General features: G+C 43.1%; 1 protein-coding gene across 1 annotated transcript; it reads right to left on the bottom strand.

Annotated features, from left to right (window-relative positions):
- Window positions 1-1,516: 1,516 nt before the first annotated feature.
- RACGAP1 (Rac GTPase activating protein 1) lies at window positions 1,517-18,476 on the bottom strand. The gene is made up of 16 exons (XM_065419499.1): window positions 18,392-18,476; window positions 16,229-16,431; window positions 14,927-15,063; window positions 12,188-12,257; window positions 10,955-11,008; window positions 9,984-10,061; window positions 9,523-9,644; window positions 8,046-8,172; window positions 6,862-7,026; window positions 5,799-5,894; window positions 5,324-5,522; window positions 4,441-4,546; window positions 4,086-4,218; window positions 3,763-3,898; window positions 2,646-2,754; window positions 1,517-1,592 (listed from the first exon to the last, which is right to left on the bottom strand). The coding sequence occupies exons 1-16, from the start codon at window positions 18,474-18,476 to the stop codon at window positions 1,517-1,519; spliced, it is 1,896 nt and encodes a 631-aa protein (XP_065275571.1).
- Between the last annotated feature and the right edge of the window lie 819 nt (window positions 18,477-19,295).

Raw genomic sequence — 19,295 nt, 5'->3', positions numbered from 1 at the left:
CTACAAGTCCATAGACTTCTCTTCTCCCTCAGGTTGTGTTACCTGTTTCTTTCTAGCCTCTGCTGACTCAGAAAATCTATTTCCTTACCCACCTTCATACTACAGTCATTGATATATCAGATCACATCCAACAGTGATCAACCGTCCTGGGCAGGCAAGGTGAAAATATTTGTTTCCTGGACTGTTCTGGCTCATGAAGTATTTCAAAGGGGGTGCGAGGGAAGTCTTTTTGGGGGTGTTTTGCTGTGGGGGGCAGCAGCAGAAAGAAAGTAAGAGTGGAGAGAATCTCAGGCCTAGTATGAACTTTGGTCTGAAACATGCCATGTTAAACACACAAATAAGGGAAATGCATTAGCCAAAATACAAAGCAGCCTGGGCCTCATTAGAAAAGTGTGATTTTACTTTTTTCAGATATACCAACTGTACGTGATTCTTACAGGCAGAAGTCAGTACAGTTTCCAGGAACTTAATACAGAGAAGCCATGTTTACAAGTATTGGTACATGTTTAACAAGTCTTCTGGTGCAACATTGAACTAGGTAAATTAGCATCCTCTCTCATATCCTGGAATTTGGAAAATTGTCATTAATAAACATGTCCATCCCAAAATCAAGAAAGGTTGTACAATTTTTTAAAGCACCCACAGTACCAATCCAATAATTCTTTGTGCTAGTATCTGCAGACAATCTGATCTATAAAACTGTTCTTTACTGACAGCAGATATTTTTAATGTAGTTCTGCTGTATAAGTCACATACCAAGTGGCAATTCATTAAGAACAAACCAAACTAGCTTTTGTAGAAGCGGAGGCCAAAATTACTGGCCTGTACTCAAGATAGATGCAAATTTCAGTACCATATTTACAGGCTGAGCCACTTTATAGTACACAAATAAGTCTCAAGACTTATGGCAGATTTAGGCACATTATGGAACACTGGTTTTTGTAATTTTTCACATGACCAAGTTTTAAGAGTTCTCACTTTTTAAAGTCACTGGCTTCACTAAAAATAGACTTGCAAAAGGAAGAGCAAGTGTTTCTCAGCATTCACTGCTTCCCAATACACGGGATCAGCACTCATTCCCCAAAGGATTATGGTAGTTCTCTTGGAACAAGGTAGGATTACTGCTGGTGCAAAATGCTGCCTTATAGTTTTCAGAAAGTGTTTAAATGGAACTCCAATAAGGTGCTCTTAAACAGATGGAGGCCAGCTTCCCATTGAAAGATATATATTTTCAAATTAAAATATTTTTCTGGCAATTTGCCCTAACATACTGACTAGATCTTGCCAGTGACTTTACTCACTAATGCTAGATGCAATATGGCACTAAATATTTAATAAAATACATTGCACAATAAAACTCTTGATTAAAAGTCTCAATTAAGCTAAAAACAAAAGTAATAAGATTATACCCTAGTACACAGGCTGCTGAGAGTAGTGAAGGGCAGTTAGTCCTTTATTGTAGTCATGCATATGTGGGCTGTAAACGTTATAAAAGGGCTGAATCTCCAGGTCCATTTTACTTCAGCATAGGAGAGGCAAAGAAGTATCCCTGGCGTCCAAGGTTGGTTGCAGACTTGCTTTTGCTCCCAAATCTAATTAAACAGAGATAAGGATCTGTTCTAAAGCAATAATTCCCAGCCCTGCCATTAGAGCACCTCCTTGTGATGGACTGGTGAATTAGCACCTCTACATGTACAGTGCCATTATCTTTTTTCACCATTCTGTGCTTTTTTAACACTCCTTTTTAATTTTGATTTGTTTGTGGTCCCCCCTCCCTGCTCACGAGGTCACATACTACTTATGATGGGGCTGCCTTTTGTTGGTTCCTAGAGTCTGAAGTACAAGCATTCTGTTTAACTGAGTGCCATGGAAGCTAGGGAGAGAAGCTTGGACCTGTACACATAAACTGTCCCTCTGGCCAGCTGCACTAAGAGCCATAGAGGAGCAGGGATGAAAGGCAGGTGGCTTTCATGGAGCCCCCCACTGTTATGAAATTTGCATTGAGGAAGGGCAGATCCAAGGCCCTGTAACTTTCTCAACCCCTTGAGCTCTCCGCCATATATTCCAACCCTCCCATGGAGTAGTGTCCCTCTCCACCCCAGTAAGCAGTTGATTAGTCTCTTATAAAAAAACTGCATAAACACCAAGCACTGTGCAATACTCAATGAATGCTCCGTAACCATGAGGTAGGTATTATCCCCCAAAGACCAAAGTTTCTTGCTTCCCAAACTCATACTGTCCACAAAGCCCTATTGCAACCTTTAGTTTATTGGGATACATAAACAGTCAAATATAGTGCATGATATTATTTGGACTGAGACAGTAGCTCAGATTAAGGCCATGTCTACACTACCACTGGTATAACTTATGTCATTCAGGGGTGTGAAAAAAGCACCTCCCTGAATGACATGTGTTACACCGACAGATGCTCTGGGTGTGAACAGCTTCTCCTGCCGACATAGCTACCACCGCTTGAGGAGGTGTTATGCTGACAGGAGAGCTCTCTCCCATCGTCATAGAGCGGCTAGACAATCGATCTTACAGCAGCGCTGCTGCATCGATACAGCTGTGCCGCTGTAAGTTCTCTAGTGTAGACATGGCCTTAGCATTTGATTTTACTATCCCAAAGTATGAGTGTCACTTACTTCGGAGTAGTCTTGCTGAGTGTAGATCGGACCTTCTGGGACAGGGAGCTAGACGAAGGAGTCTTTGTCAGTTGCTGTTCTGGAGTAGTGAGAGGACCCAGCATGCTCACTTCCGACAGAGGAAACAAGAGTCATATTAGAACAGGCACATAACTCACATACAATGTTTCTTCTTAAACTAAGGTAATGGGATTATATTTTGCCCTGTTGCCATCTGGTAAATCAGGGTAACTCTGCTGAAGTCAATGGTGGGACTCCAGATTTACACAAGTGAAAACAGCAGAAAAACTGGCCCAATATGTTCTATAAAAATAGAGGCACAACACAAAGCTAAGTGAAGCAGGAGTCACTGCTTAGTACACTTTGTATGTAAAAATGTGTTAGTCTTCCACAAAGTTTGCTGAAGTTTGAGAGAAGCTCGTCTTTCCTGTCATAAGCTACTGCCCTCCCCATTCCCCCCAAAATGCCCTTGTAACATTGCACCAATTGATGCCACAGCTAGATATTTAACTCTTTAAAAGCTTCTTTGTAGCTTGACGTTCCGACTTACAGCACTAAAGGCAGCAGGTGTTACAGATGCTTGGTTATCAAGGTGAATGGTAACAGTTAGGCCTAGGCTGGGCACTAAGAGCAATATGTTGCCCTCAGTGTGAAAAAGTAATACTCCTCCTGAGGCTGGGAGGTGGGTAAAACAGACCAAAGAATGCCTGTTTTGAAATGCCATTAGAGAGACAAGATGGGTGAGATAATGTCTTTTGTTGGACCAATTTCTTTTAGTGAAAGAGACAAGCTTTCAAGCTACACTGTGTAGCTTGAAAGCTTGTCTCTTTCACCAGTTGGTCCAATACAAGATATTACCTTACCCCACTTGTTTTTCTATTATCCTCGAAAAAATATGGCTACAGCACTTGAAATGCCACATCAGGGATAAAGAGCCATGACCATCAGTGTCAAAGGCTGTATGGTAACTGGAGTGTGGAAGAGGAGGAGTAGGAATTACACAGTTTGGCAAGCCTGTTCCAACACAATCTAACAAAAGGCTTTGATCTGAGGTCATTGTTTTAGAGTGGATGTTTGGCCATAGTTGAAGATCTGATAGAGCAACATTCCGGGCTACCTTTAACATCTGGTGTTCGGGGAGTGGAATAGGCATTGGAGTTTTCAATTATATGTGCTGGGTCAATGTTTTCTTGCTCCACCATCATGAACTGGCTCCAGTATTCCACTGGCAGTGACAGCAGCCGCTCTACCACCTACAGAAACACACTTTAGCACACAATTCCCCACCGTACCAGAAACTTACAATTCATTCAGCCTAAAAGTGGTATCAGATGGGCCAGAGGACAACAGCCCCAGGTGCCAGTATAATCAGATTCTTTAACAGGACACTTCATGTGTCTTACATCAACATTCTGCCAGGTGTCATTACTAATCACCTACCTTGGGTTGTCGTTTAGTGTCCTGCAAGAGTGTCATGGGGTCAGGATCTGGCACAGCATGGGCAACTATTGTGGGGCCGAAGACTTTGGACAGGTTGGTGATGTCCATTTTAGTGTCTGGGCTCTGAGCCACTCTAGACAAGAAAGAAAGAAAAAGAAAAAGGACATTGAGTAAATTTTGTTCACAGATAGAAAACCCTGATAATGTGAGCTGATGTCAATTATATCTGAATTTGCAAATAGTCCCAGGTAAAGACTCCTCTGTCACTCAACCACCAGTGTGAGCCTGTAGAAACAGAACTACAGCATCATCTCTTTTCCCCCATTTCCAGAACTCCTAACCTGGCTGAACCCACCTCTGAAGGTGAATCATGAGGAAAGCGAGTGTGTCTCTGTTAGCCTGAGGGAGTTCACCAACAGCCTGGTACATGGCAGCCACACTGTTGTCTTCATCCAGAATTTCTTTAAATAAAAAAAGAAAGCGATTAGAGAGGCCTGTGGGATCATTTTCCTCAGACAGCAGTATGTTCCATCACAGTGCTGGAGGGTGATAAGATTCTGGGTCCCATGCTCCTGAGTTCTAATTCTAACACTGATACTATCTAACCTTGAGCAAGTCATTTAAACACCTGTGCTCTGGTTTCCTCATCTAAAATGGGGCTAATACCAGTGTCTCAGAGGTTTTCTTTTACGAGGCTTAATGTGTGTAAAATGCTTTGAAATCTTCTGGTGAACAGCACTGTAAGTATTGTGCTCTCTCTGTTGGACACTGATTTCAAAGATTTTCTGTACAAATGTTAGAATAGCTTCAAGACTGCACTAAACTTGTGCATGATTCCTGAACAGGATACTGACTATCAGGACTATTGATTAATTCCAAAAATCAAAAACTGAGATTATTTAAGGATTAATCTAAAAATATGGGATCTAGAGAGTGAGTATCCACCTAATGTTAGCAGCCTACATGATAATATCCACAGAATGAGACAGCTGCAGCTGCAAGGCAGATTACTTATCAGAGAAAGTTCTTCAAAGACCTGGATGAGATACTTCACTATAACAAAGCTAACACCAGGCAGTGTTGTAGAGGCAGATCTACGGTAGGAAGGAAGATCTCTCTACAGTATACCCAGTACTGCCAATACATTCACACCCAAGAAGGATTGCCAATTCAGATGGATCTGTCTGAGAATGGACCCTCAGGCACTACAACTGCCAATGGCATTTGGCTCGCGTCACCTGCTGCCTCCATAAAAGTCTTGTTTAGCCGGAATGTGAGAATGGGTTCCTTTAGGCTGCGCAGGAAGTCTTTAAGAAGGCCACAGATGGCATGGATATCATCCACTTTGCTGAGCAGGGGCACAGTCTTCCCTCGAAGGAACTTCTCCTTCAGCTCTTTTACTGTCCGGTCACAGCCAGAAATTCGGTATAGGCCTGTCTGTTAGAAAGCAATGCCTAAAGTCAGGACTTCACCTGCCCAAACATCTTGAGAAGGCAAAGTCTAGATTCTTCAGTAAAAGCAGTCTCCTGCCCCCATTGTAAACTGTGAGATCTCTGAGTAGGGAATGTAACTTGCTCATCGTGACTCATGTGTTGAACAGCACAATATCTACAGCATCATAAACAAGAGATCCTCAGATTAACCAACTGTGGCTCTAATATCACAGCCAAATTTGTTTAACTAGTACCCCCACTGATTTCAGGTGATTCTTACCTCACGTAGCCCTCGCTGCTCAATTTCATTCACACAATGCACTACAATGGAAGGAATCATTGGCGGAGTCATGGGCACAAAGTCCACCAGTGTCCCCTATAAGAAGGAAGAGACTGATTTTGCAACATTGACATTTACAAGTTTCAGGACACTGGAAGTGCTCAGGAGATCCCAACAGATCTAGGCTTAGGAGTAGTCTCTAGATTCTCATTCCCCAGACCCACAGAGGTAGGTGCCATGGGCACAAAGAGGACAAACACTATGTGCTCCTATAGAGAGCTAAACAGTATCTACCCAGAAGTCCTCCATACAACACAGTCTTACTCTATAGGAAATGGAGAGCCAAGAACTGAGTTTAACTTAAGACATGTTGCACCTGTGGAGTTACCATACACGAGAGGCTCAGGCAAAAGACTCCTGCTTCACAGGCCAGTGGAAAATGGACCATGCAGCAGATATGAAGGGAAAGGAGAGCAAGTAATATTACCATTTAATAAAGCAGATAACTCTGGCACCTATATATCAGGATCTTAAGTTCACTAGACATGTCTAGACAAAGGGAAGGAGTACTACTGTGAGTGGTCCAAAAAAAGAGGGATCTAGCCGAAAACAAGCAGGAGACTCCTAAAGACCAGCTTAGCTGTGCCATCATTCACCAACCTGAAAGCATCTTAAGGCTCCAATTTAAGCAAAATAACTTTGCCAATAACTTCAGTTGACAGACTGGAAACACTGATACATGCAGAGCCAGAAATAGTTTCTGTGACTGCTTGTAAAATCAGAACAAAATGCCTCCACCACATACTTTCAGAGCCACCACATACAATTCTCCACCCTCCAAAACCCCCACATTCCTACTATTCTTGGCTTTATTTAACAGTCTCATTTATGTACATCTATTAGATCTGTAAGAACGCTGACAATCCACATAATGCAGCAACAAGTTAACCAGTATATAAGACTCCTGGAGTCCTTAAGCAAGGTCTAGTTCTCCCAAATGGGCATTAGCCCATTTGTTGTTGGCAGCTACAGAGTTTAAAGCTCATCTCACATAAAGCCATACCTCTCCAATTCTGACAGGAGTGCCTGTTAATGTTGGGATGCAGGGAAGGGGACAGCGGTCCCGACATTCTGGGTGAGTCACCACACGGCAGTCCCTGCACTTTAGGGACAGTTTCCCAAACTTTATCCGCTTTCCACATGGAACGCATGACTCTGGTTTGATAACCTGGAAATAAAGAGCCTGTGTATGAGGAAGTGGTAATAATGCAACAAAACAATAGATACAGTTTAGCACAGGTATATTGAATGAGTTTCTTGTTCTATATTGATGGCAAAGCACAGATACCATTGTAGGCAGACTGATAGGGTTGGGAGTTAAATAAGCCCTTGTCAATGGTTGGTGATTCTGCTTCTAGCAAACCCTGCTCATTTATTTTATCATCTTAGTTCCAGCCATCATGACATCTCTTACAGTCATTGGGACATGCATGGGAAGTCTAAACTCTGGATCTCAAGGGCTGAATTGTCAGCTGTTAAACTTCAGCATAGCAGTGCAAGGTGTTTCACAGCAGGAGCTAACAAAGATATATGCCTGCATACAGGGCGGTCCCTAGCGGTGGTGCGGGGCCTGGGACATTAGAAACTCAGCGCCTATCTGCCAGGGGGTGCTTTTACCCCCCCTTCCCCCTCCCCGGCTCTGCCCAGGCCCCATCCCCACTCCACCCCTACCCCCAAGACCTCACCCCCACCCTGCTTCTTCCCACCCCCATCCCTTTCCCACCCAGTTCCACCCCCTCCCCCGAGCATGCTGTACCCTTGCTCCTCCCCACTCCCCCCCAGCGCCTCCTGATGCTGCGAAACATCCGCGGCAGGTGATGAGAGGGAGGAGGTGGTGCTGGGGGGAGGGGTCAGTTCTGGTAGGGGGCTCCTCCACATACACCCCGCCCGCCGCTCACCTCTCCACCCCGCTTGCCCGTTTCTCGCCTCACCTCCTCACCCCGATTCGCCGTACCCACAGGACGCCTCTGCCTGCATATATCTTAGGGCATAGCTGAGGACTCAGGGTCAGAGTCCAGAGCTGAAACTGCCAACATCAGATTGGATAACTGACACTGCACCAGCCTGCACTCAGAGGGATGTACAGCAGTAGGTCCAGTGAATCTCTTTCAGGACTGACTCTATAGTCCACCCACACGAGAACTGAAAGGGGAGAGCTGCTCAAGTTCCTACTGCCTGTACACATACCGTCTTTGATACAAATTCGTGCAGCCTCATCCCTCCATTGCTCTGAGGAGTGTTAGATCCATCAGTTTCAGATCTGGATTCCAGCTGCCTACTGCCCAAGCTTGAGTCACTATTCCAGGGTTGTAAACTGGCTGAAAGAGAGAGAGAAAGAGAGATCTGTAGAATAATTTTCCAGCCTTCTGTTTTCAGTATAAAGACTATATAATGATTGAGTCAACTTGGAACTGGCAGGAGATTATTGTGAATGACTGAGGGATATCCATGGCCTAACAAGTACTGCCACCTGGCATCTGTGTTATGGCAAAGGTAGTGCAACCAGCAGAGGCTGTTACAAGATACAACTGGCAATTAATGACAATTATTTACCTCACAGGCACTCACTCTTGCAGACATGCTCTCCAAAGCCAAGCAAGAAGTATGGTGCATTAGTGTGTTAAAACTGAAAGCAAAGCCAAGTTACTTTCGAAAGCAATTAAAATCAGAGAATTAGGGCAACATACTTCAATTATTATTGCCCAGGAGCAGCACATCTTGGGTTAACTGAGAGAATAAGTGCTACCACATAAGCATTAATACAGGCACATAGTTCTTATATTGGATACACATTGTGTACTTCTAATCACTCTCGTATACCAAACTTCTTTGAGCAATTACTTTGCTTATGAATATATAAAAGCAATACTAGAAACCCCCCCCCACTCTGTTAGATTTATCAGAATACCTCCATACAGAAGATTTATGAAAGACTTTTAGCGGTTAGAGTCATTTATTTGGAGACGGCCAGGAAGAGAAGGCTAAAAGCAAGAAGTTTGGCTTTTGTCCTTCAGTCTGATTTTCTCTGGGCTAGAAATAACTATGGTCTGTTTCAGAGGGTCTGAAAGGAAAATGCCCCCATGTTTAGTTTTTTCTTTTGCCTCGATCCCATTTAAAGATCATTCTGTAACCCAACTTTCAAAGAAAGGTTTATTCTTTTTAAAGAACAAGCTAAATTTAGAGTTTCCCCAACAACCAGGGTTAGGACACCTGAGAGAGACTATTATTTGATTACTAGCTTTCAAGATACCTGTTTAATGCTAATTATAGGAGAAATGGGAAGCAGCAGGTGGAGGGAACAAAGATTTTCTTGGAATTTTTTTCCCATCCTCCTCTCCTATATATTAACACTTACTAGCCCAGTTATATTTAACAAATAAAGAGATGGCAGAGAGAAACTTTGTGTGCCTAGTTTATTTATTGTGAAGTTGGTCATTGTGAAGTGTGGTCCAGCAAACAAGTTCTGGTCTTTGCTGTTAACTTTACTAGGAGCCATTAAGATCCCTCAGACTACCCTTTTTCAAAATAACTTTTCAACATAATCACCCCTATTTGTATCAGTGTCTGCAGAGACAGGCAAATAAAGATTCATGAAAATTAGTGACAAGTGACAGCATTGTGCATTAAAACCAGGATAAGGGACAGCCCACAGACATACATATACCTACCTGTCTTCCTCCGGCTTCTGAGATGATAAGGTATAGTCTGAATAGTGGAGATAGCTTCAATTGGGCCGCCATCATTAGGGACCATAAGTGTCGTTTTTGCAACTATAGACTCGTTTCCCTGAAATGAAAGAGCTATATGATTAGTGATGGCAATATGATGTGGCAAGGGATATTTAGCTTTTATTGGCCCCAGCAGATCACTTATATTGCATTAATGTGTACAACTTAATCAGATGTCTGATTTAATCTTGTGTCAGACACCAGAGGAATAGAAAAGGAAGATAATTTCCAAAATATGTGACTGGCATTAGCTGTGACTCCATGAGTTGCTGTCCTGTGAAACTGTTATACTAGCTCTAGTTTCACAGAGTATCCTACTGCATTTGGGGGCTACACCAATATAGCCACCTCTGACAAGAGATTTTAGATGCACACAAACTCAGCTGGGTTTACATACCTGGTCCACTGTGGAGCCAATTGATCGGGTTTTTTTTAAAGGACCTGGGGGGCCTTCTATGAACTGTCTGGAAGAACGCTGAAAAGAAAATGTGTGTTAAACAAGATTGGGGGCGTCAAGCCTAGAGCATCACACCACATTTCCTGAAGGGTTGGGGTAAATTCCACTGCAGCGTTTGCAGATATTGAAGTCCATAATGATTTCTATTTAGAAAGGACATGAAGACTTGTGCAATAAGGCAGCCTAACTGACCAGTAGAAATGGTTCAGCACACAATCTTCCCAAGAAGTTTGACTGGCCAACTGAGTGCTCTACCACCAAGACCTTCATGGGAAGTAATTTTCCCTCTTCAACATGAGGAATGCTATTGGAAAACAGGGAGCAAATACCAAATCCTCCCCCAATAAGACAGCCATCTCTTCTGATGGTTCGGTCCCTCTTCCCTACCCACACCACATGCTGACTGCAGGATAGTAGGACAAATCCTGAGCCCACTTTTATGATGGGAACACCTATCTTTAATTTCCCCCTATTACTAGTTTCATGTTACCAGAAAGATGCAGTAAGTCCACCAAGAAGCTTCACTCCAAGTAACTTTCCGCTTGTAAGATGCAGGTGAGAGTAGCATGGGATGTGGGAATTCACTTCATCATCTCCAGCTGACAAGTGAAAGTTACTTCCAAAGCTTTCATCTGAATCCACACAACAGTGCTGAATTTTTGGATGCAAAGAATTAAGGATTTATTCATCTAGGTAGTCCAGTTCTATAAATTAAGTCAGAAGACGCCTTCCATCTCTTGCCCATGGTGCAGGTTAGAGTGCATTTCTGGGAGGTCTGATGTGACTGAGCTTGGACAGTGACCACCAGATCAGAGTCTATTATAATAGATGAACTACCACATGTAGCCACAGTGCTACCTATTGTTACTCCTGACTGCTCCAACCACTTAACGGGAAAGAATGTAACATACCCGTTTCTCTCTTTTCTTCAGTCTGACAGCCTTCACCAAAGAGGAATCCCAATCCTGTAGGTAGGACAAAGTATTGTGTTAGCATACTGCAGATACTTTCCAGACTTTAGCCATGTCTTTCATTAAATCCATTTTAAAGAACGGTGGACCAGCGAGCTTAAGACAAATATAATACACGTTAGTCTTAACATCATCCAGTTATGAACCTAGTGTTTCCTCTGGCTCCATTCATGATTTCTGGAGGGTTATAACCAGGGAAGTCAGCTTCCCTGCAGTTCCCTCACCTCTGTGCTCATTAAGATTTTGATAGCAGGGATAAAAACAGAGGTTCAGAATTCTCACTGGCCTCTACCACCACCTCCACCCCTCATTAGTCATTTCTTACACTCACTACTCCCTTTAAATTTCATGCTGGAACTACTAAGACTCCGACTCATAGATTTTAAGGTCAGAAGGGACCATCATGATCATCTAGTCTGACCTCCTGCACATTGCAGGCCACTGAACCTCACCCACCCATTCCTGTAATGGGCCCCTAACCTCAGGCTGAGTTACTGAAGTCCCCAAATCATGTTTTAAAGCCTTCAAGTTACAGAGAAACCACCATTTACACTAGTTTAAACCTGCAAGTGATCAGTGCCCCATGCTAGAGGAAGGCGAAACCCCCCTAGGGTCTCTGCCAATCTGACCCAGGTGAAAATTCCTTCCCAACCCCAAATATGGCAATCAGTTAGACCCTGAGCATGTAGGCAAGACACACCAGCCAGACACCTGGGAAAGAATTCTCTGTAGTAATTCAAAGACCTCCCTATCTAGTGTCCCATTACCAGCCATTGGAGATATATGCTGCTAGCAGTTGCAGATCACTACATACCAGTGTAGGCCATCTCATCATACCATTCCCTCCATAAACTTAAGCTCAGTCTTGAAGCTAGTTAGGTTTTTTTGCCATTCCACACCAGATGTGAATCCCTAGTTATAATACCACAGTACTGGGTTCCTGTAGACAGAACGGTAACTAGAGACTATAAACCCAATCTTGCACCCCCACACTGATGCAAAATTAGAACACTCATATCATAGCTCTGTCAGCAGAATCAACATATAAGGACCCTATTTAATTTTGCTTAGCAGTGCAGTGTTTTTATGGTTGATATTGCAAGACACTGCACTGCTGAAACAGCAATATGGGGAGTGAAGATAGATAATTCTCAAAGATTAGAGTTACATTACCAATGACTCGTCAGTCTTGTCAAAGCTGATGTCTGATAGAATTGAGCCAGATTCATCTATTGTTGAAAGTCTAAGAAGTAAAGTAAAAAACCTATTAGTCTGTAGGTTTCATTTCCAGTTGACTTCATGATTCCAGGGCAAGCTTACTGACCAGGCAATAGCTATGTATTCTAGTTTGGAACAAGGCAATACCTTGATGCTATTAATGTAGCATTAATGCAGTATAAATAAGAGTGTAGATTCACAAACTGATGGACTGTCATTTGCGATTTACTAGGGGAAACCAAAATCCATGGAGTAGGCATAATCCAGATTTAGCATGTCAAATCACAAGCCTTCTCTCTTCCTCCTCCCTTCCATATAAAGCTTCTACCTCTTCTGATTGCAAAGCTAAGTTCCTTCATAAATCAATATACAAGTTCTTTTTGACTGCAGCCCATCAGACAAGCACAGAAGAGTGACTTTCTCCTACTTCCCTATCCCCATTTAATTTGCAGTTTTGTGGTATTAAATTCAAAACCTAGCCGAGACTATTTAACTACCAACACAGTTAAGACTAGAGAGAGTCCAGAAAACAGAAACAAAAATGATAAAATTAGAAAACCTGACATATGGGGAAAGATTAAAAAAAAATGGGTATGTTTACTCTTGGGAAAAGACGACTGAGGGTGGACCCAATAATAGTCTTCAAATATGTTAAGGGATGTTATAAAGAGGATGGTGATCAATTGTTCTTCATGTCCACTGAAGGTCAGACAAGTACTAATGGGCTTAATCTGCACTAAGGGAGATCTAGGTTAGATATTAGGAGAAACTTTCTAATGATAGGTTTCAGAGTAGCAGCCGTGTTAGTCTGTATCCGCAAAAATAACAGGAGTACTTGTGGCACCTTAGAGACTAACAAATTTATTAGAGCATAAGCTTTCGTGGGCTACAACCCACTTCTTCGGATGCAACCGAAGAAGTGGGTTGTAGCCCACGAAAGCTTATGCTCTAATAAATTTGTTAGTCTCTAAGGTGCCACAAGTACTCCTGTTATTTTTCTAATGATAAAGATAGTTAAGTTCTGGAAGAGGCTTTCAAGGGAGGGTTTTGAATCACCATCACTGGAGGTTTTAAGAACAAGTTAGACAAACACCGGTCAGGGATAATTTAGGTGTGCTTTGTCCAGCCTCCGCATGGGGCCTGGATGAGATGACCTCAAGGTCCTTTCCAGCTCCACATTTCTATGATTGTAAAACAAGAAATTAGGAACAACTGCGCCAGATAAGATCAGTGGTCTGTCTAGTTTAGCATCTACTCTGATGGTTGTTAGTGTCCATTCATTCAGAGGAAGGAAGAAAGAAACCCCCCAGTGGACAGTTATGGAATATCCTGTCCCAGAAAGGAAGAATCTTCCTAACCCCCATCAGTTCATGGTTGGCTTATGTCCTGAAGCATGAAGGTTTACATCCATTCTCTAATACAATATACTAATATAACTGTTCTTATTCCCTATATAGAATAATTTTTCTTTGGCCTTGGTGATATCTTGTGGCAATGAATCCCATAGGTTAATTTGTCAGGTGATAAGAAATTTCCCGTGGTCAGTTTTAAACTTGCTTTCAGTTTCATGGAATGCCAATTGCATTGTGAAAAAGGATAAATAGGAATACCCAATTTACATTTTTATAGCATTATTTTGTATCTATCCATCCCTTCTCTAAGTAGTTAGAAGTTTTTGATATCCTCTCAGAGAGAAGTCTTCCATTACAAAAATCATTTTAGTGCCTCTCTGAACCCCCTTATTTCTGGTATATCTTTGAGACTGAATACAGTAATCCAGATGAGATCATGTCACTGATTTATATAATGGCACTGAAATATTTTCTGTCCCATTCCTTATATTCCCTAGCATTTTGTTTATTTTTGACAACCTCTGCTCAATGTGTATCAGCTTTCATTTAGTTATCCACAACGAATCCCAAGTTCCCTCCTCCAAGTCTGTATTCAGCTCAGATAATCCTTGGTAAACAAACAATGATAAATACAGTAGCTCTCTGGAGCCAGGTCAGTGGCTGGGAGAAGTATTTCTGAACTGCTGTTTCACCTTTAGGTTTATTATTGATGTGCAGGCTTAGTTATTGACAAGTAGTTTAGCACAGCTATATAAAAGGAAAATCTTTCACAAGTAGTGGGATTATAGCTGGAGTGGGGAAAAAATTGAGTGGTTTCAACGAAGATGCATTGTCCTATGCTTTTATATTCCTCAACCCACACACAAAGTTCTGGTGGCAATAATAGTCTCCTAGAACAATGGAGCCCCAAGACAAAAAAATTTTTTGGATACCAAATACAAATTTTCTACAGAACCTAAGTTTTCATTAAAAAACAAAACAAAAACAAAAAAAACCTATTGCCCCCCCAAAATTCAAATGCAATTACCTGCTTTAATTAGATTTAGTGAGAAATATGGAATTCTTATAGCTTTCAATAAGAACAGTTAAAGTTTCAAATTTTTCAAACTAAAATAATTTATGTTATACATTAGATCGCTTTGAGGAAGAGGTCATGTGAAACACTCTGGAATACAGGATCACAGGAGAAAAAAGCTGGTAGCTTTGGGGTATTGCAAAAGAAAAGTCAAAAACCTCTACTATAGTCTTAGATTACTGTAAATCTAGGGACCAGATATCCAAGAGTTTAAGTATTTGTGCTAATCAGTTGTTTCCCTTATGGTCAGGTTGCTCCCTTCCCTACCTTCTGTTCCCAGAACCCCCAGTGGAAAGTTGAGGCCTGTTAAGGAAGGCCAGGGCAGATTTCTGTTCTTCACTTAGCTGAATACTGCCAGATGCATCACACATCAGTAGCTCTCGAATCAGTTGGATCTGCCGCTCCTGTAAAGCAGAAAACATCAGTAGTAGCTAGGGGAGAAAGCTTCACTTCAGATTTATGGGAGACAGGCAGACCATAAGACATTTAATACAGCTAATGCAGGTAGGCTTTGATGAAGTTTGCTACTCCAACAGCATATTAAAAGCCCATAAAGCAGAAACTGGTGTCCCAGCTTCCAACAGGTAAACTCAATTTAAAGTAGCAGCAGTGAGATTCTTCTGAATTAAACCACTATTCAAATGAAGGCTATACTCTCTTGCAATAGAAAACAATGTATTGCTGTCTTATTAGGTGCCAGTTATTGTCTTCCATAAATCCAAGTAGCTTAGACCTTTTTAGACTGCTGAGAAATGCACAAAAGGATTACATAGTGCTGAACAATTCCAGTCTGCTGAGGAAGCCAATATGGACTCTTCCAAACAATACATTAGGATGAACTAAACTCCATACTAGTCTTGCCAATATGCTTCAATTCCTACCTGCATGGTTATAAATGTCTATAGTTACTAAACCCTAAAGAGCTGGATAGCCACTGCAGCAAAAGGCCTCACAGAAAGTCACAAGATTCCCAATAGAAATTCCTGGAATTTGTTGATGTATCACAATGCTGCAGTGATGCAAGAAGTCATCGTTTTGTGGCTCTCCGCAAATCCATGTAATACAGTATTTCTCTCCATTCCTGCCTCACACATGCCATTGGTGGTAGGCTGTCTACATCCTCTCTACCTGAGATCAGGAGAGTGAAAAGAGTTCCTATCAGGCTCATTAAACTCCCAAAAGAGTTGCACGTAGCTTTGAAGCTAGAGAGAGTGAACTCAAGCAGTCATAGAACCACACTGAACATTCCTAATATTATAGTCAGATGAAGATGCCCCATGTGCCGTTTCCTATTGCCCAGTGTCATTAAAATCAGTGGAGTCTTCCATTTTGTTATATTTGAAGGTGATGGTACTGTGGGAGACATGTATAGCTATTAAATATACTACAGGAATTAATATTTTTGTGCCAACACATTTAGAAACATAGAGGTCTCTTTTGTAACTTTCCAGATCCTTATCTGAGCGGACTTATCTATAGCACGGAAACACTCATGTAGGTGAATCTCTATAGAATTGAGGCAAAGCCTGTTCCATACAGGAGTCACATCACAAGTAACATGATACCCACCAGCTTCTCACAGTCTGCTTCAGCTCGCTGTCTTCGCTTGATCTCCACATCCACCTGATTGCGAGCATGTTTCAGCTTTACATCCAGTGCACTACGCTCAGTTTCTGTTTTCATCAGAAGATCCTTGTACCTGGCCAGCTCATGATCTGCCTTCTGCCACTTCTTTCGGAACTCTTCAAAGTTCTTTGCCAACTGGATAAACTCTGGGAAGAGGATGCTTAGTCTTAACAACAGTGAAGAATGGAAGCAGAAGAAATACAGCATCTGCCCCTTTATGTAGGAAGAAACCTTCCATTAATGATTGCCTTCAAGTAAAGATAACAGATCAGCTGACCTGTTGGCAAACCCAGCTGAAGAGGAAAAAAGTCTGCAGAAGAGCTAGCTCAGTGGTCTCCAACCTTTTTACGCCCAGGATCACTTTTTGAATCTAAGGGCAACCCAGGATCTACCCTGCCCCTTCCCTGAGGCCCCCTCCACTCACTCCACCCCCCCCCCCACACTCACTCTCCCCCAACCTCACTCACTTTCACCGGGCTGGGGCAGGGTGTTGGGGTTCGGGGGGGGTAGGCTCTGGGCTGGGGCTGAGGGGTTCGCAGTGTGAGAGGGGGCTCTGGGCTGAGCCTGGGGCAGGGGGTTGGAGTGCAGGAGAGGGTGCAAGCTCTAGGAGGGAGTTTGGGTGCAGGAGCGGGCTCTGGACTGGGGCAGAGTGTTGGGGTGCAGGAGGGGGTATGGGGTGCTGGCTCTGGAAGACGGGTCAGGGCAGGGGGTTTGGGTGCAGGAGGGAGCTCAGGGATGGGGGTTGGGGTGCAGCCTCCCGCCAGGCAGCACTTACCTCCAGTGAATCCCGGTCAGCAGCGGGCGCAGCGAGACTAAGGCAGGCTCCCTGCCTACCACGGCCCTACACCCCTCCCGGAAGGGGCCAACGCACCCTGTGACCCCTGGGGGTGGGGAGGAGGCGGGGGGGGGGAACATGGCTCAGTGCACTGCCCCTCTCTGCAAGCACCGCCCCCACAGCTCTCCCAGCCAATGGAAGCTGCAAGGGTGGTGCTTGCAGGCAGGAACAGCGGGCGGAGGGAGACCCCCCCGCCCCTGGGGCTGCAGTGGCCGCTTCTGGGAGCGGTGTGGGGCCAGGGTAAGCAGGGAGTCTGCCTTAGCCGCAGCCACACTGCGCTGCCGCTGGAGATCACGATCGACTGGGAGATCCTCTAGGATCAACCAGTCGGTGACCACTGGTCTAGCTGATCTCCCCAGCAGTTACATCAATCCCCAATACCAGAATCATGGATTCATGTTTTACTGGCCACCCAGTCTCTAGCATGTAAAGAAGACTTCAATAAAAGATAGTCACTCCCCAGGTTTCATATGTTATGCTAAATCAGCTGAAAGAAAAAGATGACCTTCCTGGCAAGTTGTCATACATCAGGCCAAAACTACTGCTATTAAAATAACATGAAGACAGACTGCGTTATGGTCACAGCTCAGTACACCAGAAAGACTTTCAATAGCAGATTCAAATGTATCTGCTGTAATATGCTCCAGTAGATGTAGATTAGTATTATAGATGTCTGGAGCTGCAACTCCATTCAGCTAGATAATTTTACTTTCAAATCAATATTTGTATAAAGCCAATTTCCTTTAGCGGTTTAACACTGCCCTAAGGGGAATATAAGTGTTCCACCCTGCAAAGTTACAGCAAGAAGAGATTTCACAAGTTTGCCTTCAGCCAGTGTTTTCCCCCCTGCTATTTATGGAAGCGGTTAGTCCCAGACCGTGTGGACTCTCCTTGGGCCCATGTCGAAGAAAGTTAACTGTTGGGCCCCCCTAAGGTTTTCACCCCCTCCTTTGGTACTAATTAGCTTTGCACACACGCATGCACACGCACTCCCCTACACCTTACAAACTCCAACTTTGAAATTCTGTGTGCAAGAAAATCAGGATGCTACAGCATGATGCATTCATCCCAGACGTTCAGCTGGTCACTTCAAGAGTCCAGTCAGAGCAAATAAACCAAGTTTGCTCCCAAATCTATGTACCTGGAAAAGCACCACTACCTACAAAGCCATCGGTGGGCTCTTTAGTACTCAGGGCTGAAGTCGAAATGAGCTAGCAATTGTATGTTGTTCAGTGTAAGAATTGACATGAGTTAACTGTGACATGACTTACGGTATTCATTTCCTTCATTTAGAAATTCTGACTGGCGCATGAGTTGGTCAAACAGATTCCGTAAGTTCAGCATTGCAGTCTCCATCTTCCTGCCAAGAAATCAAGAGAATTGAAGTGATCTATCCAGGTCTTTCCACTCCTCCAGACACAGGAGTCATCGCCAGCCTAAGACAAACCTGTGCTCAAAAGTCTCTGACTTAACATTTGCAGCCAAACACAAAAGTCTCTCAAGAATGCAGTTTCATAGAGCTGTATGTTTCTCATCTTATTCTTGGAAGAAAAGGTGTCCCGTGAACTGAGGATGGTCAAGACAGCTTTGTACAGAAGCACTACATTTTCCACCCACACAAACACTCCAATGCTTCAGGTAACTTGCAATATACTGTAGGACCTCATACCCCAACAAGACAATCAGGGATTTCTTGCCAATTTATTATTTTGAGGGTATATGATATTGTTCCAATTCCAGCCTAGGAGTAATATAACTCTTCAAAGGACACCATTATTCGTACAGTTTCAGAGCTACATACATAAAAAATAAAACAAACGTTCTTGGGAAATCTTTGGGTAGATTTGGATTTTGCTTCTTTTTTAAATTACTATTCTTATTGAAAAGATCTTTTAAAATGCTGGCCATGGCAGTACCAATTACATCACAGCAGTGATTAATACAGAAATTGCTAGTTCAGCAGCGCAGAAATTACTTCTCTAATGCAGATTTCTGCTGGAATGCTTATGAGAACTCTGGCTAATATGTTAATACCAAGTACAGGCAGATGATTACATAGTAGTATGTCCTGGCATCCATGCTACACAACACACCACCTTCACAATTAGAAGGGTAAAAGCAGCTCACATATAAGGCACTGTGAACAGGCATGCTTTAATCCCATTCAGCAAGGAA

Source organism: Emys orbicularis, chromosome 19 (genome assembly GCF_028017835.1).
Source record: "Emys orbicularis isolate rEmyOrb1 chromosome 19, rEmyOrb1.hap1, whole genome shotgun sequence".
In the NCBI taxonomy this organism is placed as follows: Eukaryota; Metazoa; Chordata; order Testudines; family Emydidae; genus Emys; species Emys orbicularis.
Note: the sequence above shows the minus strand (reverse complement) of the source record. Positions and strands in the feature narration are given on the sequence as shown.

Excerpts from the sequence above, each read along its gene's own strand:
- RACGAP1 (XM_065419499.1), bottom strand. The coding sequence starts at position 18,476 with ATGGAGACTGCAATGCTGAACTTACGGAATCTGTTTGACCAACTCATG. Across the intron at positions 12,258-14,926 it reads GGGGGTTCTGGGAACAGAAG|ACTTTCAACAATAGATGAAT; the intron begins GTAGGGAAGGGA and ends TTTACTTCTTAG. Across the intron at positions 5,895-6,861 it reads CTCCTGTCAGAATTGGAGAG|GGGACACTGGTGGACTTTGT; the intron begins GTATGGCTTTAT and ends TCCTTCTTATAG.